At 37.5% G+C, this 26,159-nt stretch overlaps 11 protein-coding genes across 11 annotated transcripts; 5 read left to right on the forward strand and 6 right to left on the reverse strand.

Moving 5' to 3' along the window:
• Positions 1-267: 267 nt before the first annotated feature.
• On the reverse strand, positions 268-2,816 carry GCK72_018798 (uncharacterized protein; the record flags this gene model as incomplete). The annotated part of the gene is made up of 3 exons (XM_053732748.1): positions 268-327; positions 2,173-2,701; positions 2,761-2,816. 3 exons carry the CDS (start codon positions 2,814-2,816, stop codon positions 268-270), a joined length of 645 nt encoding a protein of 214 aa, XP_053581661.1.
• Positions 2,817-4,261: 1,445 nt separating this feature from the next.
• On the forward strand, positions 4,262-6,537 carry GCK72_018799 (uncharacterized protein; the record flags this gene model as incomplete). Its single annotated transcript, XM_003110347.2, has 4 exons — positions 4,262-4,431; positions 4,530-5,324; positions 5,371-5,508; positions 6,444-6,537. 4 exons carry the CDS (start codon positions 4,262-4,264, stop codon positions 6,535-6,537), a joined length of 1,197 nt encoding a protein of 398 aa, XP_003110395.2.
• Positions 6,538-6,805: 268 nt separating this feature from the next.
• Positions 6,806-7,904, reverse strand: GCK72_018800 (uncharacterized protein; the record flags this gene model as incomplete). The annotated part of the gene is made up of 2 exons (XM_003110371.2): positions 6,806-6,936; positions 7,736-7,904. 2 exons carry the CDS (start codon positions 7,902-7,904, stop codon positions 6,806-6,808), a joined length of 300 nt encoding a protein of 99 aa, XP_003110419.2.
• A 1,209-nt stretch (positions 7,905-9,113) lies between these two features.
• GCK72_018801 (uncharacterized protein) lies at positions 9,114-11,294 on the reverse strand (the record flags this gene model as incomplete). Its single annotated transcript, XM_003110211.2, has 8 exons — positions 9,114-9,245; positions 9,290-9,358; positions 9,410-9,583; positions 9,673-9,948; positions 10,159-10,620; positions 10,664-10,793; positions 10,846-10,967; positions 11,088-11,294. 8 exons carry the CDS (start codon positions 11,292-11,294, stop codon positions 9,114-9,116), a joined length of 1,572 nt encoding a protein of 523 aa, XP_003110259.2.
• GCK72_018802 (uncharacterized protein) lies at positions 10,408-12,249 on the forward strand (the record flags this gene model as incomplete). The annotated part of the gene is made up of 3 exons (XM_053732749.1): positions 10,408-10,501; positions 11,573-11,883; positions 12,022-12,249. The coding sequence occupies 3 exons, from the start codon at positions 10,408-10,410 to the stop codon at positions 12,247-12,249; spliced, it is 633 nt and encodes a 210-aa protein (XP_053581662.1).
• GCK72_018803 (uncharacterized protein) lies at positions 11,512-12,994 on the reverse strand (the record flags this gene model as incomplete). Its single annotated transcript, XM_003110415.2, has 3 exons — positions 11,512-12,243; positions 12,502-12,631; positions 12,687-12,994. The coding sequence occupies 3 exons, from the start codon at positions 12,992-12,994 to the stop codon at positions 11,512-11,514; spliced, it is 1,170 nt and encodes a 389-aa protein (XP_003110463.2).
• Positions 12,995-13,602: 608 nt separating this feature from the next.
• GCK72_018804 (uncharacterized protein) lies at positions 13,603-14,939 on the forward strand (the record flags this gene model as incomplete). The annotated part of the gene is made up of 4 exons (XM_003110638.2): positions 13,603-13,916; positions 13,968-14,181; positions 14,234-14,611; positions 14,658-14,939. 4 exons carry the CDS (start codon positions 13,603-13,605, stop codon positions 14,937-14,939), a joined length of 1,188 nt encoding a protein of 395 aa, XP_003110686.2.
• GCK72_018805 (uncharacterized protein) lies at positions 14,815-15,406 on the reverse strand (the record flags this gene model as incomplete). The annotated part of the gene is made up of 2 exons (XM_053732750.1): positions 14,815-14,946; positions 15,335-15,406. 2 exons carry the CDS (start codon positions 15,404-15,406, stop codon positions 14,815-14,817), a joined length of 204 nt encoding a protein of 67 aa, XP_053581663.1.
• Positions 15,407-15,972: 566 nt separating this feature from the next.
• On the forward strand, positions 15,973-17,630 carry GCK72_018806 (uncharacterized protein; the record flags this gene model as incomplete). The annotated part of the gene is made up of 4 exons (XM_003110494.2): positions 15,973-16,286; positions 16,351-16,564; positions 16,918-17,295; positions 17,352-17,630. 4 exons carry the CDS (start codon positions 15,973-15,975, stop codon positions 17,628-17,630), a joined length of 1,185 nt encoding a protein of 394 aa, XP_003110542.1.
• A 4,226-nt stretch (positions 17,631-21,856) lies between these two features.
• On the forward strand, positions 21,857-22,843 carry GCK72_018807 (uncharacterized protein; the record flags this gene model as incomplete). The annotated part of the gene is made up of 2 exons (XM_053732751.1): positions 21,857-22,226; positions 22,362-22,843. The coding sequence occupies 2 exons, from the start codon at positions 21,857-21,859 to the stop codon at positions 22,841-22,843; spliced, it is 852 nt and encodes a 283-aa protein (XP_053581664.1).
• Positions 22,844-23,566: 723 nt separating this feature from the next.
• Positions 23,567-25,694, reverse strand: GCK72_018808 (uncharacterized protein; the record flags this gene model as incomplete). Its single annotated transcript, XM_003110621.2, has 7 exons — positions 23,567-23,805; positions 23,909-24,013; positions 24,063-24,279; positions 24,326-25,027; positions 25,158-25,287; positions 25,337-25,481; positions 25,643-25,694. 7 exons carry the CDS (start codon positions 25,692-25,694, stop codon positions 23,567-23,569), a joined length of 1,590 nt encoding a protein of 529 aa, XP_003110669.2.
• Positions 25,695-26,159: the final 465 nt, after the last annotated feature.

Consider the following 26,159-nt stretch of genomic DNA (forward strand, 5'->3'; position numbering starts at 1 on the left):
CAATCGTGTTTCATGTTCATGAATGTTTTAATGAGAGTCCAATTTTGACCCCCCACTTGTACTTTTCTTGTCGAAAAGCTATTGAATCATGTTTTTTATTTTTATATTTTCCAGAATCTTTCTTCCAAATAGTATCAAGCACCAATGACATCATGTCATGTGGTTGTGCATCACTAATGATCAAATTTAGAAAGGTGTAGTCTTTTATTTGAAAATTGAGCTTTATTCCTTGTAATGCAAAATTACAGAAAAAACATATTGAAACATTCAGACATCACGATAAGGGAAAGGTCGAATTGATGTGGTTTGCATCGACGAGATTCGTCTCTAAATCATAATATCAATGATTGTTTTGAAATTTTGATCACCTTTTTGAATGTGATTTTTCTCCAAAATCCCGAACGAATCGTTGGATTTATAGTTATGTATATAATCACTGGACAACCTTCAATCACACAAACCATATCATATTACTATCAACAGAAACTCACCATGATCTAGCTGCCATAACAATTGAGCAAAAACTATTATCCATTCAGGTACCGAAATGAAGTTCATAATGACATAAACACTAGAAGATACTTGATTGATAAAGCAAATTGCAACTGATTGATATAAAATTTGATAAGACTAGAAATTAAAAGCAATGTTAATCAGTCCTTATGAGTAGGGACCGCAATGAACGTGGGCGGAGTTTTTCATTTTCTTCTCTTGGGACGTCATGGGGAGATTATCAGAATGTTTGACGGTCTGCCCTGAGAGCCCAGTACAATAAAGCAGAATGAAAAATTTGGCCCTTATGTAATCGAGTACGTAAAATTCAATGAACACACTTTTGTTTCACCCAAATTTTTAGTTTTCTCGGAAAACTGAAAAAACGTTGTGCTTTTTTCAGAAAAATGTCACGTTTAGGATGTTCTAGGTCGAACACGCATCGTTTTTTGACAGTTTCTAATAGTTCTGAACATACTCTAATAGGTTTTGAAAAAAAATTCGAAATTCGTGCTGTCGAATTTTTTTGGGAGCCATCTGAACTGCGAGCCATCACATTAGAAAACTTTCTGTGATAACATATATATTTTCTGACATATTCTTTTTGGTCATCTCTTCAGGTACCTGGGGCCAAAATTTGGAAGCTCATTGATTTGTAAAATGTGATTTTTTCGATGTCGGAAGACAACAGATTCAAAAAGAAAATCAGCTTTACCGGCAGCTCAGGTTAAAGGAGGTCAAACACGCATCGTTTTTTGACGGATTCAGAATCTACGCAAAATTTTGAACTAGATGCACTTGGAAACAAAAAATTTCGTGCTGTCGAACTTTAGATATTTGATGTTTTATCTCGAAATATGCTAAAAATCTATCAAAAAATTCTCTTGAATTTCAAAAAATCACGTCAATAATATATTTTCCTATTATCCGCGTCACATTTGTGCTTGTTTGGTCCAGTGGATAACACGCTGGGTTTTTAATCAAAGAGTTTCTGGTTCGGACTTTCCCAATTTTTGCCAAAATTTAATGGATTGAACGTGAAAACAGAAAATATTTTTTGCGTGGCCAGGAAAACAAAAGGATTCCCCAAGAGAAATTCAGTAGTAACCATGGCTGACTAAAAGGTCCTGTAACTTCGGAGAGTCTGAATATTTTCGGGAAAAAAATTGGGAATGTACTTTCATTTACCTGAAGAACAAGTCAGGATGGAAATTTTAATGGAAAATTGGGTTTGAAAATAATGTTGCGGTCTCTACTTATGAGTTTTCTTGTTTACCTGAACTTGAATTCTCGGCGACTTTCCAGCACGACTAGATTTACAAAGTGCAAAACTAATCATTCTTATATATAAAACGCATGTGGGGTTTGTCCATCTGTCCCAATGTCCGCAAATTTTGAGAAATGAGAAAGAAAGGCGGCCGGGCCCAAAATCGAACTTGCGCTCTTTGCGCAGAGACCGCCGCCTTGGACCACTCGGCCACGCGGACACATTTCTGAGAAGGTGAACAAGTAAATGAGGAGAGGCCAGCCGGATGAAGCGCCGAAGGCGCGGCAGCCAGGCTGGTATATCCATAAAATATAAATGTCCCACACATTATCATCAGGTTGTTTATTCCATGTGCAACGTTTGTGTACTGAAACTATGAAACTGAACATCCGGAGTATGCCTGTATGAGTTACCTCCGAACTCTTATCCGGAAAAATGAAAGGATCGTAGAACCATGCATAGTACTTAGAAGAAAAAACGCAGGTTCGTGTGAAGAACATGAAGTACAATCCATAAATAATTGGAATAAGCAAGACTAAATAAGTGCGATGTCCTTCGAAAACGTAATCAGATAAATTTGAATTAGAGATATTCAATGTTCGATTCACAAGCAGCAAAATATTCATGAGACACGAACAACACCACAGTCCGAGACCCCATAATCCGGTGATATAAATGAAGACTGGATGGGTACAGAAGACTGCTCCTTCGTATGCCAAATATCCAGTTGAAATAGAATTCATCGCGAGAGCGAAAATGTCAACAATACCAACGAAAAACATAATTTTGTAGCAAGACATACGCCATAGTTCTTTTTCAAGCATAGCCCAAAGACAAGGGATAAATAGAATTTCAAAGATAGCTCCATAGATAATACTCATGATTCCAAGAACAGGACGTTTCAACCCGAATTGAGTAGTCCAGGAATCAGAAGACATTGAACTGAAATTTTGTTTTATCAGAAACTATTATGAAAAATGTAGAAAATGAGATGTCATTACCTGCAATTATACAACGGAATAGCTTCAACACCTCCGTATTGAAATATTTTATCCATCCTGGCAGTTTGATTCTGGAAAATCTGAAACCAAAGTGCAAAAACTAGAAAGAACTGCGTGTGAGCTGAGAAAACACCAACCAGCAAACCACGATTTCTCTTGCTTCAGTAACTTTTCTTGTCGTCTTTTATAGTAAATCACGTCTCACCAAAAAACAAAAAAGATACATTTCAATGAACATTTTTCTGTTTTTCATATGTGAGATATTACAATATTGATACAGTGACCATTTCTGAAAATTGTATGTTCCGGATTCGAGTGTTGAGAGAGTAAATGAGAGTTGTGAAATCAAGAAAACAGATTCAGAATTGAAAATCTAGAATCCAGAGATTCATAATTCATTGGAAATTTTGTCGATTCACCTTGAAAAAATGAACAAACCACAAAAAAGGAAAAGTAAAGAGAAAGAGAAGAGGGATTCGTCACCGTACTCGACCAAGGTCAATATCTCATGCCAATGTGTTACTTGTTACTAATAAAAACTGTCTATAACCTCTAATTTTTGAATAAGAATAAGAAAAGGCTCTCGAAACAAACCACTTGTCTCCACTTCTTCACCTTTTCTCTGCGTCTCCACGTTTCAAATACTATTTATCCGGAAATTAGTAAATGACTGAAGCGGTATAAAAGAAGAAGAAGGAAAATGATGGAGATGACCACAAACCTAGATGTATCTTGTTTAGAATATATATTTGGTTTTTGAGAAATTGAGTGAGTGACCTTCCTTGTAAGGTGCTTCAAATTCAGTGTAGGAAGTGTTTGATGATGTTTCGAATTGTTTTTTTGCTGTGTTATTTCTATTACGGTATTCAGCTACTGTCAAAAAGCAGACTTATAACAATTTAACATTAATCAAAAAAAATCAGGACTATAAAAACAATCAGATATTTTTCAAGAAAAGTCTAACTCTCGGTTGAAATGGAAACACAAATTTCTCTCACTAGGACACCGAAGTCAGATTTCTCATTTGATTCCGAAATACTTCGTCAGTTGTAATCAAGTTATATATAATCAGTTTTTAAAATTTCTTTCATTTTTATAGATTTCTATTTCTAGTTCAAACGTTCAGTGTGCGGTTTGGTGTTGAATTTTTGTGAAGTTTGGTGTTGAATTTTTCAAAAACAAAAAATCTCTTCAATCTGATCAAATTGACTATCCGACTTGATTAAACTTGGATAGACTCCAAGAGGACCTTTCAAAATTTTAAGACCGTTTTTTGTTGAACTCTACAGTGTTCGGTTCAAATATGATCATATTTTTCTTTTCCCCAGAATTAGAGTATTGAATCAGTTCAGACTAAAAGTTCCAGTGAACCGATTCACGGTCACATGTGAAAGTTTCTTGTTTTTTATTTGTTTTACTCTCACTCTATCCACTTCTTTCATTTTCTTCTTCCTGAATCATTCTCTCTAGAATCCCTCTTTTTTCATATTTATTTCTTCAGATGCGTTTCCATCTACTTCTTCTCCTTCCAATCGCCACGTCTTCACTTCGAATGTGTTTTGATAAAACACCGAATAGATCATTGTTCGTTCGACCACTGCTTTCTCTCCGAAATTTGAGTATTGATAAATGTTTCAGTGCGTGTTTGGAAATGCCAAGAGAAACATGCAAGTGAGTTCATTATTCGGAATTTCTCAGGTGTTTTTAGTTCTTTCGGGGAATTCTCGGATTTTGATTCATGACAAATTCTATTCTAAATTTAATTGTAGATCAATCACATACACTAAGAGAACTTCCAACTGCCAACTGAATGGAAAATCAAAGCAAGATGTGAAAATAGTGAAGAATCCAATGTCAGATTTCTATCATAGAAATTGTTATGACAAGCCAAGTGTGGCTATTCGAAGGGATACTGTAGCCACTGAATCCGGATGCTTCACTTCTACGCCTGGAAAAGTTTTGATTGGAATTGTAGATCAACTTGTTCGTGACGTGGCAACTGTAGCTGACTGTCAAATGCAATGCACAAATAGTCAAACGAAATATGATGTGACATGCAAGAGTGCAATGTATTATGAAAAAGATAAGGAGTGCATTTTGGCTTCTCAGTCGAAGGCAGATATTCCTGATTTGTTTATTGATGATGATAAGTCTCTATATTTGGAAAATGGATGTTTGGATAAATCAGACAAATCTGTTGTGGTGAAAACTTCCGATGTTTTCAAGGGATCTTCTAAATTTTCGGAGAATGAATCTTCAAAAACTGATGAAGAATTGGAACCTTTGAAAACAGAGAAAACTACACTTTCCTCAATTCTTGCCTCTTCAACACACGTGGATATCCAATTATCTGGATATGAAGGACCATCAGACTCAGTAAGCAATCAGAATCGAGAAGATCTTCTCACTACGAGACCAACGACTACAACAACAACCACAACTACAACTACAACAACTCCAAAACCGATTGCTCCGAAAGTGATTGACAATTATAATGTAGTGAACACACCGAAAACAGAATACGGAAGAAGATTGAGAGACACAAGAGTCAAATCGTGTTTCAGGTAGGTTCCCATGGTTTGATCAGTTCTGAAAAATTCTGAATTTCAGAGAAGTTAGACCAATTGGAAAGATGGAAGCGTTGAGAGTTGTGAAGGCTTATTCATTGGAACAGTGTACAGATATGTGTAGAATATGCTCAAAGTGTTTGGTGAAACAGAAAAAATGCCAAGCAGTGGCATTCGATATGTGAGTTGTCTGGCGATTGTTACATGACTTCTCAACCTCTTACTAGGGAATGTTCCAGACGTAACTTGGCCTTTCAAATTGGCTCATTATCCATTAAGTACTTCTCAACACGCTGATTCCGAATATGTGATCCAATTTTGCTGAACGCTTCACTGAACTGAGATATATGCATTTTAAGTCATTTCTAATGCAAAAATTGCATTTTTCAAGAGGCTGAAAATCAATTTTAGACTCAATTTTTTTAATTTTTTCTGTGTAATATGTGTAAATTGAGGTTGAAAAAGCGCATTAGAAACTTTTTCTAGTAAAAACAGTTTTCAGGAAAAGTTTAATCACGACGGTGCAAATGCCAAAAATGAAAGTGATACAATTATTTTCCTGAAAACTGTATTTATTAGAAAAAGTTTCTAATGCGCTATTTCAACCTCAATTTACACATATTACACAGAAAAAATTAGAAAAATTGAGTCTAAAATTGATTTTCAGCCTCTTGAAAAATGCAATTTTTGCATTAGAAATGACTTAAAATGCATATAATTCAGTTCAGTGAATCGTTCAGCAAAATTGGATCACTTATTCGGAATCAGCGTGTTCAGAAGTACCTTATAGGATATGAGCCAATTTGAAAGGCCAAGTTACGTCTGGAACATTCCCTAGTTAGTTCATACGAAAGCGAGTTTTGAAAAAGTAGTTAAGTAAATAGGATGTCTTCAAAGACAGTCTCCCGTACTTCATATGTTATGAAATTCTAAAAAAGTGTTACACTTTTCTTGATGTTCTCTCCCACGCACAACTCTTTTTGTCTGACTTTGTGAGATACGATTGTGCATTGAAGCGCACTTTGAGGAAATGAGAGTTCTAAATATAAAAACCTCCTTGTATGACCTCATTAATGACCTCACACTTATCTATTAATGAAATATACAATTTTCTAGTTCACGAGAGCTTTGTGCTCTTGCCTCAAAACGTCTCACAGACGGCGGATCCTTCAATGATGACATCATTTACCACAACCGAATGGATTGTTGATTCCAGCTTCTCTCTATCTTTTTTATTCTCTTGTGTACCCCACTGCCAATTACTCTCATTTCTCCATTGTACATCCTATTATTTCTCTCTTTTCTGTTTCGAAAAAAACCACCTCCCACAGCCATAAAATGTGTGTGTTGAATAAAAAGGATTAGCACAGATGATGTGGTTTCAGCGGCTTTCTTTATTTACATATATTGATTCTGTTTCAGAAAAAAAAATAGTTGAATACGGTAGCTTTGATCTATATTATACGTGTTTGACTACATTAGGTCATTGCTGACTTTTTACGAATTGGTGGTTGTCCTGCTTGAGTATGATGATAATAAGCCATTGGATGATATTGAACGGGAGCAGGACGAGCAGCTTGGAATGGTGGAGGAGCTACTGGCGTTTGACCTAAAATTTGAGAAGTTCAAAATGTGGAAGTCCTTTTTAAATGAGCAGAATTAGGCATATGATATGCTAACATTCATTTTCGGAAACCAAAGATTTGACAACCTCCTGAAAAACTCTCGAAATTTGCAAAAAAAACTTCCAAACTGTTCTGAAATGTCACCCTAGCTTCCAAAAACGTCACTTTTATCAAATAAGTGTCTTTCGATCACATGAAAAAGGGAGAAGTTTGAAACTTTGAAACTTGTGTCAAGTTGCCTCACTGAAACTTCTAGACACTAGTCTCATCTGCAAAAGTGTAATTTATTTTTTTAGTTGCTCAATTATCTTTCTAGACTACATAGATGTGAGCCCCAATTGCTTTTGGGATTGAAAATTCGGTGTTTTGTTGGATAAATTGATTTCCCTTAGAACTTGACACTTTCTGGTGTTCTATTTTAATTTTTGATTTCATCAAAAGAAAGCAAAAAAGCAATAGAAGTCACAATGAATCTTATAAGGTATTCAAAGTCATTCATTTTCTGGTTAATGCTCTCAATAACTCTTTTCAATTATTCATAAATCGAAAAAATACCGAGGAGTTTTCAATGAAAATCTTTAAAAAAAAAGAAAGTACTCCTTGTGATTTTTGGCCAATTCATTTTAATGCAATCATGTTTATCAAAACAGATTTTTTTTTTCAGTATTTCTTCCCTCAATATTAATAGTCTGATCATTCAATACTGCAATATTTCCTAGATTTTCAGGTACACCGTTTTCCGAAGTCAGATTTTCAAGAAAATTTTTTTGTATCTTTCCCTACCTCTATAAACCGGACTATACATTGCAAAAGGGGCGTATGCTGCCACTTGTGGCATATCCATTTGTTGATACATCTGATATTGAAGATACTGTTGATAAGGATCCGCTGGGATAGGAGCAGCCATTTGTGGAGCTAACTGAGCTTTTTGAGCCATTTGTGCGCTTCTCATTCTAGAAATATTACAATTTCTCCAGCCGAGAATGTATTATTCTTACGAATAGAATGCTGGCAAGTCAGCTTCTTCTATGAATTCGTATCTTCCACGAGTTTCTGCTAGAAGAATTAAAGTAAATAAAACTAGTGAAAACAGAATTCTCATAATTTACAGCAAAATTACCGAAAGCCGTTTTGTTTTTGGTTTTATACCATCATCTATTCATCACTATTCTTCATTAACCGGTTATACTCTGTTCCATTAGTCAAGTGGTAACTTCTCGATGTGTGACCGAGACAGAATCCCTACTTCTTCCCCCTTCTTTCCTCGAAATAACTTGACATCAGTTTGAAGGAAACCACGGTTCAGTCATGATTTGATTATCTCCAAAGGAACAACATAAATTTAGAATTTAGCAAGCAGGTGAAGTCTCGCTGCTTCAAATTTTGATTAAAATTGATATCATTCCAATCTTTGAGTAGTACTAATTGAGAAAAGACAGGTGAATTGGTTGACCTATTTATTGTGATCTGAACTACGGGTTCGAAATTCAGGTTTCAAAGGGGCGGGACTTGAATATAATTAGAAGAAATAATTCGTATTTAATGCTGAAATGGAAAATATAGATTTCAGAGGTACCGCCTCACGCTGTTGTCGAAAACCTTTCGGTAGACTTTGAGGAAATTAAAAAATCCCATTTGAAGACTATTCAAGAATGTAACTGTTCTCTCGTTTTTCTTTTAACATCTCTTCAATCTATTTTTCTATTTCCTATTTTCCATCTTTTCTGATTCCATCCATACAAAACCACATGTATTCAGAAATGCAATCAACTCTGCGAATCCTTGTTGTTTTTCTTCTTTTTTTGGTTTTGGTCGATGCACAATATAGAATGATGGGTTCGTTTTTTATTATTAATGGTGTATTTACTTGCAAATAAATCTTTTTTCAGTTAACTACGGACCTGCCTGGCGTCAAAAGATGTGGAGAAAAACTCGAGTTGCTGCACCAGCATACGCTGAAACTGGAGACAATGGGCTCATAGATATGTTGGCTAATTGAGTCTACTCTTCTACTTTTCTTTTCTTTACTTTTTTCTAATTTTTCCAACCTGATTTGTTCTCAATAAAGCTGTCACGTCTCTTACTATCAAATTAACTCAAGAAATCCTGTAACAAAGAGCAAATAAAATTGAAATTTATTAAACACAGTTCTTCGAAAAATTTATCCCTTTGCAGTTTTGTTATACTGTGAACTGTGAATTGGATGTGGAAGATCGACAGCTTTTTTGTTCCATTCATCAACCCTTTGTGGTTTATTCTTCACCATGTTATAAGCAGTCTCGTTGACTTTCTCCTGAAGAAAAATGTTCAACCAGTCAATAAGGTTTGGATTCAAACCTTCAATATTCTTATGAGTTCTTCTCTTGAAGAATTGTATTTATTCATCACTGTATCCACTCTCACAACCTGAAAGATGGATATGTAGTTATGGTACTGATCGAGAATTAAATAACTTACACCATTCGGATCAGTGAAATGAATATCAGTTAAGTTGAGTCGTCTCATATGTTTGTCCATCATCATCAATCTTCCACCATCATGATTTTGAGAATTGAATGGTTCCAGGAAAAGGAAAAGAAGAATCAAAAGAGCATTCTTCATTTTGAAACAAAAGTAAAAAATGAATGCTTTCTGGACTTCGATTTTGATTTTTATTTGGAGGGAACACGTTTTTAAACTCTAAACCAAAAGACACAAAATTATATTTATCGGGTAGATACCGTTGGTGCTGGTTGCAGAGAAGGAGCAAATCCCATTCGAAGATTTCCCAAATCATAAATGTTACAATATTGTCTAATGAACGGGTCACCAAGAATCCAAGTTGGTCCGAAGCCACCAAAATCCATTGGGAAAAGAGTCAATACGCATGTTCCATCACCAACATCAGCAATATAATTGTAGTGCTCGATTTGATAGTCATGACCTCCGATTGTGACTCCAAGAGGTCCGGGTGTGGCGTCACAATCAATTATATAGGCTTCACCGAGAATGTCATACTGTAAATAATACATAAGACTAAAGTAAAGTTGAACTATCAACGATCATCTAGATAAATTTTCAACTTTTCCCAATAGTTAGAAAAAAGGAAGTTGAATTTAATTATGAGTCTAGAGTTGAAAGGTCATTTAATAATGGGCAAGATGTCTGCTATAAAATTGTTTGTGAAGGCAGAAAACTTTTGTCTTGTCATATTTCTTCTAGCTTACCGTCGCTCCAGCCTGCTTCGCCATCTCATCGATGACAACACTTGGTCCACCGAGGAAAGAAGTTCCGGTATCCGAAATCACATCGACTATCTTCGCATTCAGATATTTTCCCAATCGGAATCTGTTTGCCTTGAATTGGAAGTAGGTAGCTGACGACAATGGTTGATATCCAATAACTGGACCGCAATTTGTTGTATCCACTGCTCCATACGTGAACACTCCACCTCCGACGTTAGTCAGTGTTCCACGATGTTCCAAGAAGACACTGAACAATGGTTGATCAAGAAGACCTTGTTTGATAGCATTGATGAGTGGAGGCACTACACCATCTACTGCAAGTGTGGTGAATGCTAATCCGAATATTCCATCAGTCGCGTCGCTTTTGAAATCTGCTGAAATCTGGTTCGCAATGCCAAATGTAGTCTTTGGAATAGTCAATTGATCCTCCCCGGTAGCTCCAATCTGTATTAAAACACTTAATTTAGTTTAAATGGAGCAAATAAACCTTTACAGTATCTTGCCCGAGAATTCCAGCAGCGGCTCCTGATCCATATTGAATTGTCCAAGATTGTCCATTCTTCACAAATGTCGATGATTTTGAAGAGTCAAACTTTCGTTTGGAATCACAATTGGTTCTGGAAAAGTTTTATAATGTTCTAGCAGTTCGCACAAAAAAGGAACACTCACTTGCATGATAGTCCTGGAATCCAAAGATTGGCAGAACCAGTGTCCAAAACAACAAGGAATGGTTGTGGGGGAGTACCAATAGTGATGTTTCCAAGATACTCGAAATCAGCGAAATCATTGACCTGAAAATTAAAATAGAAATGAAATAATAATGTTAAAGAAAATTACAAGGAAATTCTTTGAAAAACTAATTTTTTCAAATCTAGGAAAGATTGGGAGCACTATGTTCTCCTGTAACTTACATTTTGCGGTAAACTTTGGAGTTGCCAAGGGCTCAACTTTCTCTGTCTATCAAGGTAATTCTTATAAGTCGCCCATTCTCCCGTTTTCATCATCTCCATTCGTTTCGACGGTCTCCATGCTACTCTACTTTGATGAAATGCTCCAGAACTTAGAACAACTAAACAGCAAAGTCCTACAACAAACGATTGCAACCAAATTGATCGCATTATAGAAAACGAAAATGATTAATTTCCCATTTCCTAATTCCATCTTTTATTCTTCTCTTCGAATTTTGCATCATCAAACGTTTTGGTGAGCACATATGCTCTCTGATAAAATGAAAACTGATAAGAAACACCAAGGTGAAGAATGACTGGTCGAAAGAGAAATAGTTGTTTCAATGTTTTATTATCGAAAAATATATAGGTACATATATAAATATATTTACTTTTGGAGAGATGGAGCGAATCCCATTCTCTTGTTTCCAATATCGTAAATGTTACAGTATTGACGGATGAATGGATCTCCAAGAATCCAGGATGGTCCGAAACCTCCGAAATCGAATGGGAAGGCAGCGAAGAGGCATTGACCGTTTCCGGCATCAACGATGTAGTTGACTGGTTGAATGGAGTAAACGTTGGATCCAATGGTGATGTCAAGGGTTCCTGGGGTCGCGGCGCAATCAATGAAGTAGACCTCATTGAAGTCATCATAAGTTGCTCCGGCGGCCTTGGCGAGACCAGCAACAACAGCTTGTGGTCCTCCGAGGAAAGAGGTTCCGGTGTCAGAGATAACATCGACGGCCTTGGTGTTAGAGTAAGATCCGAGCTTGAATCCGGCGGCCTTGAATTGGTAATAAGTAGCAGATGAGAGTGGTTGGTAAGCGACAAGTGGTCCACAGTTGGTGGTGTCAATAGCTCCGTAGGTGAAGACTCCTCCTCCGACGTTGTTAAGGGCTCCTCTGTGCTCAAGCCAGACGGAGAAGAGTGGCTGATCGAGAATTCCTTGATTGATGGCGTTGATGAGTGGTGGGACAACTCCGTCGACGGCGAGGGAGGTGAAGGCAAGTCCGAGAATTCCGTCGGTGGCGTCATTCTTGAAGTCAGCGGAGATCTTGCTGGCGATACCGAAGGTGGTGGATGGGACGGCCAATTGAGACTCTCCCTTGGCTCCGAACTGTAAGAATTATAAAATATTATTTGGTTTTTGTAATAGATGATGCCAATCTATCGCCTCGAGAATAAAGCAAGAATTCGATTGCTGATAACGTCATGTTGACAAAAAGATTACTCGAGAAGTTTTCGAAATTGGGAGAAATGATAGAAGTGTTGCTAAAATTTTCAAAGAAGATGATAAACAGTATTAGTGTGGTGTACTCGGAAAATTTTCCCAGTTTTTCAATTGTATTCAGAAACACATTGGAGAAAAACTCACTCTGACGGTATCCTCTCCGAGGATTCCGGCGGCATCTCCAGATCCGTATTGGATGGTCCATGACTTTCCGTTCTTTACGAAAGTGCTGGAAGCGGTGGAGTCGAACTTGCTCTTGGTCTTGCAGTTGGTCCTGAACAAACAGAGTTAATTCACGTGTCTCTATCGTCAAGTATTCTGAAACTTACTTGCAGGTTGGTCCTGGAACCCAGAGGTTGGATGATCCGGTGTCCAAAACAACGATGAAGCTCTGGTCTGGGGTTCCGATGGTGATGTTTCCGAGGTACTCGAAGTCTCCGAAGTCGTTGACGTTTTGTGGGAGGTTAGCGAGGACTTCTGGGGAAGCGGCTCTCAAGTTTCTTTGGTATTCGAGATAAGCGGCATATTCTCCATTACGGATCATCTGGATCTTCTTTGATGGTCTCCATGAGAGCTTGTGTTGGTGGACTGCGGCCGAAGCAAGGCCAAGAACGGCCAAAAGAATGAGGGTCTTCATACCTGAAAGTAAAGTTCTTCTTGTCCATAAACTGAAACTATAATATAAAAGAAGGGGAAAAGTGAAAGTGTTTAATCAGAACAAAAATCAGAATTGAAGTAGAGAAAAGTGAGATAGTGCTATGTTTTATACCTGTTTGAAAAACTCACGGGCGCACTGACGTAAGGCTAATTGGCTGATAAGAACCGCCTCCTTCTCCTTCTTCGGTTTGTACCCGATCGGTGCGACGTGTTATCACATGAAAAGAGTAAAGAGAGAGACGGAGAGAGTCTTGTCGATTCCGGCTTCTGGAAGTAAAGAGCAACAGATTTTATGAGCTAATAAAGTGTGTGTAGTAAGAATTGACTCGAAATGTATCAAGTTCCGTGAACCTTCAACCCGGAGTTGGATGACAATTGAGCCAAAATGATGTAGCAGGTCAATAGTAGGTACCCGGAGATACTTTCAGGTTTTACGTAATACAAGTTCCGTGGCTAAACTACATAGACGTATTCCAAAGTCTCATCCAGCCGTATTTAAATACAGAGGAAGAATGAAGAGAACAACAAACCATTTTCCAAACTTTCAGAATACAGAGCCAATCTTCCGATTTTCAGACCATTTCAGTCATGAAAATAATTTTCATTGCTCTCGTTGCCCTTTTGGGTCTTTGCTCGGCAGCTGTGGTTCAACACAAGTTGGTATATCGTGAATCTCGAAAAGCTGAGATGATGAGACGTGGAGAATGGGGAGCCTACGTTCAACACAAAGCTGCTCTTCGTGATGCCAATCCAGCCGTCTATGCCAGTCTTTCACAAAATGTCAATGATTACGGAGATATTGAGTATCTTGGAAACATCACTATTGGTACTCCACCACAACCATTCCTCGTTGTTTTGGATACTGGGTCTTCCAATCTATGGGTTCCAGGAACTACTTGCGGGTATATAGATAATGAATTAGTAATATCAGAGATTTTCATTCTCCTTTTCAGAGGTACCTGCAAAGGAAAGAAGAAATTTGACTTCACCAAATCTACAACTTTCGTGTCCAACAATCAGTCATGGGTGATTCAATATGAATCTGGAAGCGCAAAAGGATTTTTGGGACAAGATACCGTTGCATTCGGAGCTGCCACTGAACAACAACTTCCAGTTCCAAAAACCACTTTTGGAATCGCAACACAAATTTCTGCAGACTTCAAGAACGTGAGTATTTCAAATGAAGACCAAAACACAACTTTAGGTTTGAAATATTCAGGACGCTGCTGATGGAATCCTTGGGCTTGCTTTCACCTCACTCGCCGTCGATCATGTTGTGCCACCACTCATCAACGCTATTAACCAAGGCCTTCTTGACCAACCACTCTTCACCGTCTGGCTTGAACACATGGGAACTGCTACAAATGTCGGAGGAGGAATCTTCACTTATGGAGCCATCGATACGACCAATTGCGGACCAGTGATTGCTTATCAACCACTTTCTTCGGCAACCTACTATCAATTCGTTGCTAGTGGTTTTAAGCTCGGCTCCTACTCAATCACTAAGAACTACCAAGTTATCTCTGACACTGGAACTTCCTTCATCGGAGGACCACAATCAGTTCTTGACGGAATTGCTAAATCACTCGGAGCAACCGTGAGTTTAAGATGTTGAAAACATTTTTCACAACAGTTTATTACAGTACAACGCAAACTATGGATCGTACTTGCTCCCATGCGGAACAAACAAAGGAACTCTTGATATCACAATTGGTGCCAACGTCTACTCAATCGAGCCTGTCAACTATGTCATCGACGTTGGAATGGGAGACGGCACTTGCGTCTTCGCAGTCTTCCCCTTCAATAACTTTGGATTTGGACCATCATGGATTCTTGGAGATCCATTCGTCCGTCAATACTGTAACATCCACGACATTGGACAACAACGTATGGGTTTCGCCAAGTCACTTCAATCCTCTTCCTAAATGCTAACTGCAATTGTATACTTTTTGTTTAGATTCAAATAAAATATTTTCAATTAAAGTTGAATCAATTAAAATCAAGTTCTCAGAAAGTATCACTGAAGTCAAGCCTGATCCAATATCGTCGAGCCACTTTGAGCTTTCACTACATTTATGAAAGACAAACCAACTCCAAATGATGCAGCTTTCAATAAGATTTTTTACGTTTTCCGTACTTCATCCTCAGTTCTGAAGTTTTCAGATGAGTCAGCTTTCTCTGCTTATTTTTAGCCAAAACAGTTGTCATAATTCATTGTTTGGCCACGCTCCTATTGACATCATGTTTTTATCTTGTTTTTTAAAGTTCTTATTATCAATCATATCAACTCAATTTTCCCATTTTTCACTCATACTCTCACTTCCGACTGGCACTTTTCAATGTATCGATACCATTTCCGTTCAACCTGGCATAGTACAAACATCTTGACCATCACGTGCCTGGGTCCTCGTCTTCCTGATGACAATGAGCCGGAACTTCAAACGAAACAATAAGCTTCTTATGAATTGAGCTACGTATTCTGACTCCATATCAACAATTTATCGCATCAGATCAAGTGAAAGTTCTAGATTGACGTCAGATGCACGAATTTTGACCAGATAGTTGTTCGCTTTCTAGACGGAGGTTTTCGACCTTTCATCACAAAAAATGAGGTCATTGGAACTTTGAAATCGAGCGAAAGTCCATAAGTACTACGTGATAGATATAAAGGTCAAAAGTCCAGAATCGTAGTTGCCAACCTATTTAAATATCATCATATACACACTTTTTGCACAAAAATGGAAACTGAAAACCAACGTCACAGACTGTTATCAGGATCAGTTGAATTAGTGATAAGACATTGGGCGCAAAGTCAAATAAAACAGGAATCTGTTACTCTGTCGGCCAATTTTCTCATTCTTATCTCGTTTGCTTCTTTCTTCTTTTTTCTTTTTTCTGATCAGCATTTTTAGCTCTTTTTGAATCTTTTCTTAATTGACTTATTTTGGAATTTCAGGTATGAGGACCACATTTATCGCACTAGTCGCCCTTCTGGGTCTGTGCTCGGCAGCCGTCCTTCAGCACAAGTTGATCTTCCGTGAATCTCAAAAGATTCAGATGATGAGACGTGGAGAATGGGGAGCCTACGTTCAACATAAGGAAGCTCTTCGTGATGCCAATCCAGCTGTCTACGCTAATGTCCCACAAAACGTCAATGACTACGGAGATTTCGAATACCTTGGTAACATCACCATCGGAACTCCACCACAACCATTCCTTGTTGTTTTGGACACCGGATCTGCCAATCTTTGGGTTCCAGGACCAAATTGCGAGTGAGTAAATCCGTTTCATTCGCGGTTTTCAATGTCGTGACATACAACTTTAACTTTTTTTTAGTGGATCATGTGTTGGAAAGAGAATATTCGACTCCCAGAAATCCACCACCTTCCAAATTGACGGAAAGCCATGGTCTATCCAATACGGATCTGGAAACGCCAAAGGGTATTTGGGACAAGATACTGTTGCCTTTGGAGCTGCCACTGAAAAACAACTTCCAGTTCCAAAAACCACTTTTGGAATTGCCACACACATCTCAGCTGACTTCAAATCTGTAGGTTTTAATCCAAACGGTTTTAAACTAAGAGACTGATTTATTTGAATAGAATTATTAAACAATTATTTGTAAGTTCAAACCATCTAGTTTAGAAAATTTCATCAGAAACCATAGGAATTCTTGTGCAAACAAAACGGATGCACAATGCGGAATCAAATGCACTAAAATTTTACAACTGCTTCTAGTTTTTTATTGCATCAAATGCTTGTGATAAGACAATGACAAACCGAAATAACGCAAACTGGAAAGGGGAAAATCAAATGTCGATGATAGCAAATAACTCGACATTTTAGTAGTTCCTGGAATGGTGTCATTGATCATTGTTCTGAATACAAATATAATGATTTCAGGATGCTGCCGAAGGAATTCTTGGACTTGCGTTCACTTCCCTTGCTGTCGATCATGTTGTCCCACCACTCATCAACGCCATCAATCAAGGAATTCTCGATCAGCCAATCTTCACCGTCTGGCTTGAGCACAAGGGATCCGCCAACAATGTCGGAGGAGGAGTCTTCACTTATGGAGCCCTTGACACCACCAACTGCGGAGATATCATTGCTTATCAACCACTTTCCTCTGCCACCTACTATCAATTCGTTGCTAGTGGATTCAAGCTCGGTTCCTACTCAATCACCAAGAACTACCAAGTGATCTCTGACACTGGAACTTCCTTCATCGGAGGACCAAAGGCTGTGATTGCTGGTCTTGCTGATGCCCTTGGAGCTACTGTAAGTCAATAAAAATCAAATAGAGTAAACAGTTAAAATAACAATTATATTTTTAGTACCACAGTGATGATCAATCGTACTATCTTCCATGTGCCACCGCTAAAGGAACTCTTGATGTCACCATCGGAAGCAATGTATATTCCATTAAACCAGTAAACTACATCGTCGACGTTGGAATGGGAGACACCTGCATCTTCGCTGCCTTTGCCTTCAATAACTTTGGATTCGGACCATCATGGATTCTCGGAGATCCATTCATCCGCCAATACTGTAACGTCCACGACATTGGACAACAACGTATGGGATTCGCTCCATCTCTTCAAGCTTCCACTTAAAATGCATTCTCCTCAAACTTTAAATAATATGTGCCGTTTCGCTCAGAATTGAATAAATTTTTGGTGCTGTTTCACTTTGATAAGCAACAAAATTCGTTGATGGGGAGAAAACTTTTGGTCAGTTCTTATCAATGAGTTCACATCATCCGCTTTCAGTTCAATTAACTGTTCTGTACCATAGTGCAACATGTAGTATTAGCTCTATTATCTTTCCTGTGAGTTTTAATCACACATTTATACAAATAAGACCTATTCGGTGGATTCAATGGGAATAAAAGCAACTTTTTAATCGAAACTTTAAATTATTGATGTGGACCAGAATATCTTGAAGTGGAACTAGGAAATATATGAATAAATCTTCTGGACGGCCTGGTTGGACATTGAATCAAACCTGGAACACACAGTTTATTCAGTCTTTATCAGATATGCTATTCACCTATCACGGCTTTTCTGAAACTTGCAATACAAGTTATTGCAATAATTGGTTCTATTAATGGATACACGGCCAAACTACTACTTGTGAGGTTACCCAAGTACGGAATATCTTTTCCAAACATTGGTAAAATCACAAATAAAGCCACGGGAACGTACATGGTGATCATAGGGATTACAGTCTGAAATGTGTCGTTTTAACACAGCACAGTCTCCCAGACTCCGAGTAAGAACTGCAAGAAAATTTTTGATCTACCCTCATGAAACGAAAAATTTGAGAAATTAGTAGGTCTAAAACTTTATTACTTTAATTTTTAGCGTAAAGCTCAAGGTCAGAAGTAAGAAAATTTCAGTTTTAGAATTATTCTGAAAGCATTATCCAACCATTCAATCCAAAAAATCCTGGTTTCAGATATTATTTCAGGTCGAAATGGCAATTTTTCATTTTGATTTCAGAAAAATCTACGGGATCAGTTCATTTCTCAACATTATTCAACGAATGATAGCTCAAATCGTGCTCCTGAGATTTGTACACATTTCTGTAGGACGGTTTTTCAATTTGCTCATTAGTTTTCGAGAAATCGATCAAATTCCGAATTTTTTTCAATTTTTTGTTATTTTCTCGAAAACTAATGAGCAAATTGAAAAACCGTCCTACAGAAATGTGTACAAATCTAAGGCGAACGTTTTGAGCTATCATTCGTTGGATAATGTTGAGAAATGAACTGATCCCGTAGATTTTTCCGAAATCAAAATGAAAAATAGCCTTTTCGACTTGAAAAAGTATCTGAAACCAGGATTTTTTGAATTGAATGGGTGGATAATGCTCTCAGAATAATTCTAAAACTGAAATGTTCTTACTTCTAACCTTGAGCTTTACGCTAAAAATCAAAGAAATAAATTTGTAGACCTACTAATTTCTCAAATTTTTCGTTTCATGAGGGTAGATCAAAAATTTTCTTGCAGTTCTTACTCGGAGTCTGGGAGACTGTGCACAGTATAAAAACGAGATACGTGATTACCTGTATACACAGCATTCTGAACAATTGCTTATTGACATCTAATGTTTTCGCACTGAAATGATGTTTGGAATTCCTCATTTTTGCGAAAATTCGAGAAGCACAAAAAATTATTGTGAAGAAACAGGCGCCCTGAAAACTCATAGACAATATATGTAGTGTTTTGAAGACTGTGGAATAATACCAGAACAGCTGAACAACTGAGAGCAGCCAGGACTTCAAAAGGTTTCCAATGGATATCGCCATTTGAATCACGCGACCAATACATTGGTCCAACAAAAGGAGTTATGAATGAATCCACTTGAAAACATGTCATCAACTCCTCGTGGAGATATATTTGTTTCTCCAATGTGTTCGGCATTCCGTGGAAGAATCCAACATGCCAAACTGTGAATACGAATAGAGAAGGACTGAATATGAGCCAGAGCTTTGAGTCTTGAAGATAAGTTAGAAGATGCGTTCTGTAATCCAAATATCTATTTTTCTGCTTTTAAAATGATTTATGATAATCATGAACAATGAAAGTTAAAAAAAATCATGTTACAGGAGTCTTTACCTGCATAATGCAATGTAACGATAAATAAACTGACATGCTAGAAGAGAAGCAACAAACCCGGATAGCACACAGTGGAGACCTGAATTCAAGAATAACAATAATAAGGATGGTTCAACTTACAAGTCAAAAACTGTCCTAGAGGATTGTTCAAACTTAAAATACTACTATCCATGAAGACAACAAACATGGATCCTTTCATATGAGCAACCTAGAAATCAGTTCTTTGATATTATCCATCGGTGTCATTTTCCTCACCGGTTGCACCAATATCTCAACCCATGAATATAACATAGAGCATAAAGTAAAAACCAACATTGCATATCTGTAGTTTCCAAGTATGTTTTCCGATCTTGTTAGAATCAAAAACACAAGAATTGAATTCAAAAATTGGGCTCCCACAAATCCAGAATAATGGATCAAGTGAAGATAACGGACGAGTTCCATTGCACATGTCATGCTGAAGAAAAGAAAATTTTGTCTGTAAACTGAAACAAATAAGTAGAAATTGGTTCGGTTCTGACAAGAATTCAGACAGGAACAGGAACTATAGCAAATATACATTTTGTACCAGAGATTGTATAGTGGCTCAAAAAATTAAGTTCTCTGTGTTATGATGCTCACTGTTATGATTATATATCAACTCATTAGTAAACGTAAAGTCTGACGGAAAAGAAAATGTGTGAATGAGATCAAAAACAGGGATAAAGTCTGGAAATAAAATCACAAAAAAACACAAGAGGGCAACAAAAGTGTAGTTTACTGAATGTTGAAAGCCTATTTATTCGGCAGATTCAGATCAAATTATATTCTAGATCAAAGTTTTGGAAATTCATGCAAATTGTGAGTATTTTTTTCGGAATTTGTCATGAATGTAGGAGTTATTTTTCAAAATCTCGAGACAACATAACATAATTTTGCAACCAAATGTGTTTTTCTCTACTGAAAACTAACCCCAAAAATCTCCTACTCAAAAATCTCATTGAATTTGAGTACAAGTTCGTTAAGATATCAGAACATTTCAAGTTTTATTTTTTGTGCTCTGGAAATCATCTTACGTCAGAAAAAGAGTTTGAGACTCGCTATCAATTTAGTTGAGAGTTCGAGTCATATTGGATTATCTGCAGAGCTACTTTCAATATTCCAAGAAATAAATTCAGATCGATCAATGATCAAAAAAATTGAGAAAAAAGTATTAAATGACTTATTTTCAATTGGTGGTTGAGAATCTAGGTAATGGGTTTAGGGAAAATTGAAAAAAAAAGTGGATTTCTAGTAATATCTTCCAGACCAACTAAACAGACAGATCTCTCAAAGATCGAATGCATTGACTTCTTTGAATGGAACCTAATTTTGAGATTTTTCAGATTTGTGAGTTGTCCTAGAACATTCCCATAGAACTTTTAAAATATTTCACTCAAAGAACTACATTCAGCTAGACAGAATCGAGTAGATCAAACAATTCAAAAAAAATTAAATGCATTGAGGTGGAATGTTTGATCAAGATAACTTCCTTCTTGATGTGCACGACCACCATATTAGTTGATCATTCTAATTAACACGTTTTGAGGTTTGAAAAGATCAGAAATTAAGGATTTTTTGATTTCAAGAGAAAGAGAAAGTACTAACATTGAACTATAGCGATTTGGGGTCGTTTCAAAAACCTTGAGAGCTTCTAAACTAAACTGTGATTAAGTCGTCACATTGCTGAATATCATCTAAATGGCTGTTCAACGTATACTAGTTATGCTGATACTTCGGCTCTGTTCCAAAATCGGAGGCCCATAAAAAAATCGGAGGCCCATAAAAAAATCGGAGGCCCATAAAAAAATCGGAGGCCCATGGCAGAATCGGAGGCCCGTGAAAAAATCGGAGGCCCATGGCAGAATCGGAGGCCCATAAAAAAATAAGAGGCCCGTAGCAGAATCGGAGGCCCATGGTAGATAGAGAATGTCATCGTTTTTAAATGATGAAAACCTCCCTTATAAGCATCTGAAGTAGTGCAGAAGTCTGAAAACCATGTTGTAACTACATGATGTGCAAAGCTTATTTTTATTATTTTTTCATTCATTGCTAATTATAACAGATCTTTTTTAACACATTTATTTACCCGAAGAAAGTGACATATTTATGTGAATGATTGTTAAAGGAAAAAATGGAAAGAAACTATCCGCCTTTGCCAGTTTGTACTTTGGGTGCCTTGCGCATCTTTGAAGTGAGCAATGCAGTTCGACCATCATTGGGTCAACCATAAAATTAACTTTGTTGACCCTAACGACCGCACAATTCATACACAAACGATCGAATGCACTTGGAATGCACTCAAGACTCAACTGAAAGCCCGATATGGAACGCCTGAAGACCGCCTCGACGGGCATATGTATAATTACATGTGGAGGTGGAATTACAGCAAAGAGAAATTGTTGAACAGGCTTATTTACGAAATGAAATTTTATAAACGTAAAAGCAGAGAAGAAGATGACAATGAAGAATTCACTGACTCTGAAGAAGCCGACGACGACAATATCGATGATAGCACAACTGCTCCTACCAGCGACATATCTGACAATGACTCCAGAACCTTCCCACCAGGTTTTTTTCCGTTCCTATAGCTCTTATTATCATTTTCAGGAACTCCATTTTTCACTTCAACTGTGTCACACTTGCCTGACTCTGCTACCCCTCACCGACGACGCGGTCATCATAAATCAACTCCTCAGCCTGCAGGGATATCTTCTACATTGGCGACGGACGATGCTGCGTCTCCATCCTCGATACCATCAACGACCACGCTGTCAACGACACCTGTATTCACATCCACTACATTCACACCTTTCTCTACATCAAGCAGACGCCGTGGCCACAGATCATCCACTACTCCTACAGCTAGCACTTATCCTTCGACTAATATGGCTGCGTCTCCATCACCAGCAGTTACGCCATCTACTGCTGAGTCACCTGTGGTAACAACCTCCTCCACACCTCTTCTAACGACAACAAAACGAGGTGGGCGCAGAACATCTACCATGTGTTCTACTACCCCCTTCTCTTCTTCAACATTGACTAAAACTACGACAGTCAAACCAACTAAAACTCCTAGTTATACAACTAAAACTCCTAGTTATACAACTAAAACTCCTAGTTATACAACTAAAACTCCTAGTTATACAACTAAAACTCCTAGTTATACAACTAAAACCACAAAGTAAACTCACTACTACCAAGAATTCCATAATTGATAGCCCCACTTTTCTAATTGCTTCCCTCTATATCGCCCCACAACGACAAAGAAAACGAAAACATCCTCTTCGGGTTTCAAACCCCCTACAACTCCGAAGCCTCCAAAACTTCCAAAGATGCTCAAGGCACCCAAAGTACAAACTGGCAAAGGCGGATAGTTGCTTCCCATTTTTTTCCTTTAACAATCATTCACATAAATATGTCACTTCCTTCGGGTAAATAAATGTGTTAAAAAAGATCTGTTATAATTAGCAATGAATGAAAAAAATAATAAAAATAAGCTTTGCACATCATGTAGTTACAACATGGTTTTCAGACTTCTGCACTACTTCAGATGCTTATAAGGGAGGTTTTCATCATTTATAAACGATGGCATTCTCTATCTACCATGGGCCTCCGATTTTTTTATGGGCCTCCGATTTTGGAACAGAGCCGATACTTCCATTGACTGCTTTTTGAGTTAGGGACAGATATGAGCATCTGTTTGTTCCCTCTTCTTAATTTAACGTTAAATCTGTTTCATTCAAGCAACAATCACAAATAAAAACATCGTCTTTTTTCTGAAATAAATAAAGCTCTTCTATTGACCCGAACGCATTAAATATGAAATAAGCGAGAAATGAGATTTGAAAATCACAACTGACATATAAAACACAAACTAAATAATAAATATACAACAAAACCGATGAGATTTAAAAGTCTTCTAGACTTTTATCTGATTCTGGAGCCACCAACGCATTGGGTCGTGCAGAATTGTGTCGTTTTGAGTAGTCCCAATCTTGAACTTCGCCGGATCCGAATAACGCCATGATAATACCTCCAGAAGCAGACGCAAAAACGTAGATCAAAAGAACCTGACCCCATTCTTCAGCAGTTCCCACGGTTTTGTAATGTGAGATCAGGAGAGGTGTGAACATTCGACCGATGAAACCTGCAAACAGCTTGGCTGAGTACAAGACTGATAAACTGTTACTAATAAATAATTCCATAAATCACATTCCTTTAATTCTAAAATAAAACATTCATCTTCTCACCTATAACAGTTCCGAGACTAGTCAGAGTTCCAATGTGTGACGGTGCCACTGACAATAATGAAGTGTAAAAGCCAGAAATCGACAATCCGAAAAATCCAGACACCACTGAAAATAAATTATATTCGTGTAAATTTTGTTTCGTTTCAAAACTCACCACTCAACAAAACAAGCGCCTCGATTGGAGTGGAACAATTTACTTTTCTGAGGAAGAAACAAGTTATTGAAATACCGATCATCGAGGAGAACTGAGATAATTTGACTGTGGAAGTTGGCGACAAAATGTTGTTCCTTCTCAATTTATCCATTAGAAAACCCCAAAACAGTTTCACGACGAGATTTGAAAGATGTGGAATTGCAGAGTAGAAACCGTTCTAAAAATGGAAGAATGATTTAAAGAAGTCTTGATGGAAAACATACCGATTGAACATCCAACATGAGAACATCTTTGAAGAAAACAGGGATATACACAAAAATCAAAGCAATCATCATGTTTCCAATAATACTATTGTACATTAGACACCAGAATACTTTCGATGTTAGCATATCTCTCCACGGAGTCGCCTTCTTTCTTGATCCTCCGGAATTGTGTTTCGGTGGAATATGATTGGCCAGATAGTCCAACTCTCTTTTGTGAATCCATCTGGTATTATGAGGAGAGTTACGGACTGTCATGTGCCACAGAATGAGCCAAGACACTCCGAAAAGACTTCCACTGTAAAAAATGGAGCTCCATCCGAGTGAACTAGCACATAACTCGGCGACTAGAACGTTTCCAAACATTCCAGAGAGTTGATTTCCAGAAGTGAAAACTGATGCAGCGAGACTCTTTTCATTGACTGGAATCCATTTTGTTACCATTGAATTTAGTGAAGGAATGAGCATTGTTTCACTGATTCCCATAACAAAACGACTGGCGAACGCTCCTCCCTCTCCAAAATAAGTAGCTAGAAATGGCATAAGAATTGAAGAAATGGTTAGCATGAGTACTGAAGCAGATAGAATATGTCTTGCTGAGAAACGATCGACAAGGAATCCAGCAGGATATGAGAATAGGAATCCACCGAGGAACGCAGCAGACACAATATAACCTTGCCAGCTGACTGACCACACAAATGTTCCCTATAAAGAAAAGATTGAGTAATAAAAGGTTTTCGATATTTTAAGAAAAGAAATATTAAGTAATGAAAGATATAGTTCCAATTAGACACGGATTTTCTCTCGGATACTATTTAATTATTTTTCAACTCACTCCGTAATCCTTGATCACTTTTCCTTCTAACGTTGAACAACTTTCATTGTTATTTTCTATATCATTTGTTGTATTACTGAAAACTGATTTCAGAAGGGCTGATTCAGTCTTTTCGATCAATTTTGTAGTGCTGAAAAATCACGTATTTACTTGTGGTTGTCTTACGACATCTTACTAACTTCGTGCTCATCATGGCGACCGCCGTGGAGTTGCACATACATGATAATGATAATCCTATATGAGCAGTCATTTGACACATACAGAAGAAAGCATACATCAGCAAAAGAACTACATGCAGACGACGGGAACGGATGTGGAGAAACGCTGAAAATATAGAGAATTGGGGTTTCAAATGAAATTCAATGGAGGAATATAAGGTTTCCACTTAGGTTTTCAATTTTCTCATACTGTTTAGATATAATTTTTTGTCTTCTGGTCACCATTTTTCATTTGGAAAGTTTAAATATTTGGATTTCAAAACTCACGATGACTCTGTTTTTCCGGAGGAAATCCATCTTCAGCATCTTTAGTATCCATCCTCCGTTCCTGCAAACGAAATTTTAAAAAAAGAACAAAATATCACGGAGAAGCAATAAGAAGATAGTTTAGAAAAGTAGAACTCAGAAAACAATCAAAGAAAGATCAACAGATGAGAGGATGAAAGAGAGCGAACATCAGTTCGTTTATTGTGTCATTAATTGATCATAAAAATGTGAGAGACGAGAAAAAACAAAGATTTCTTATAATTATTCCTGTTTAACTGGCTAGTTGGTAGCATTTCTGATGTACATCATTGTGTGGTAGAATAAGTAAGAAACGTTCATTGTTTTTCAATAGACCTCAGTCTGGCCTATCCACATGAAAGTTGGAAAAAGTTCACATGCCGTAAATAACCGGAAGACGCCCCCGACGAAAGGGAGCAACAGCTGTAGAAAAAGTTGTGGGAAACTTACATGCTCCCACTTCATTGGAAAAACTGGGTGACCACGAGAAACTTTTCCG

Source organism: Caenorhabditis remanei, chromosome V (genome assembly GCF_010183535.1).
Source record: "Caenorhabditis remanei strain PX506 chromosome V, whole genome shotgun sequence".
Taxonomy (NCBI): Eukaryota; Metazoa; Nematoda; class Chromadorea; order Rhabditida; family Rhabditidae; genus Caenorhabditis; species Caenorhabditis remanei.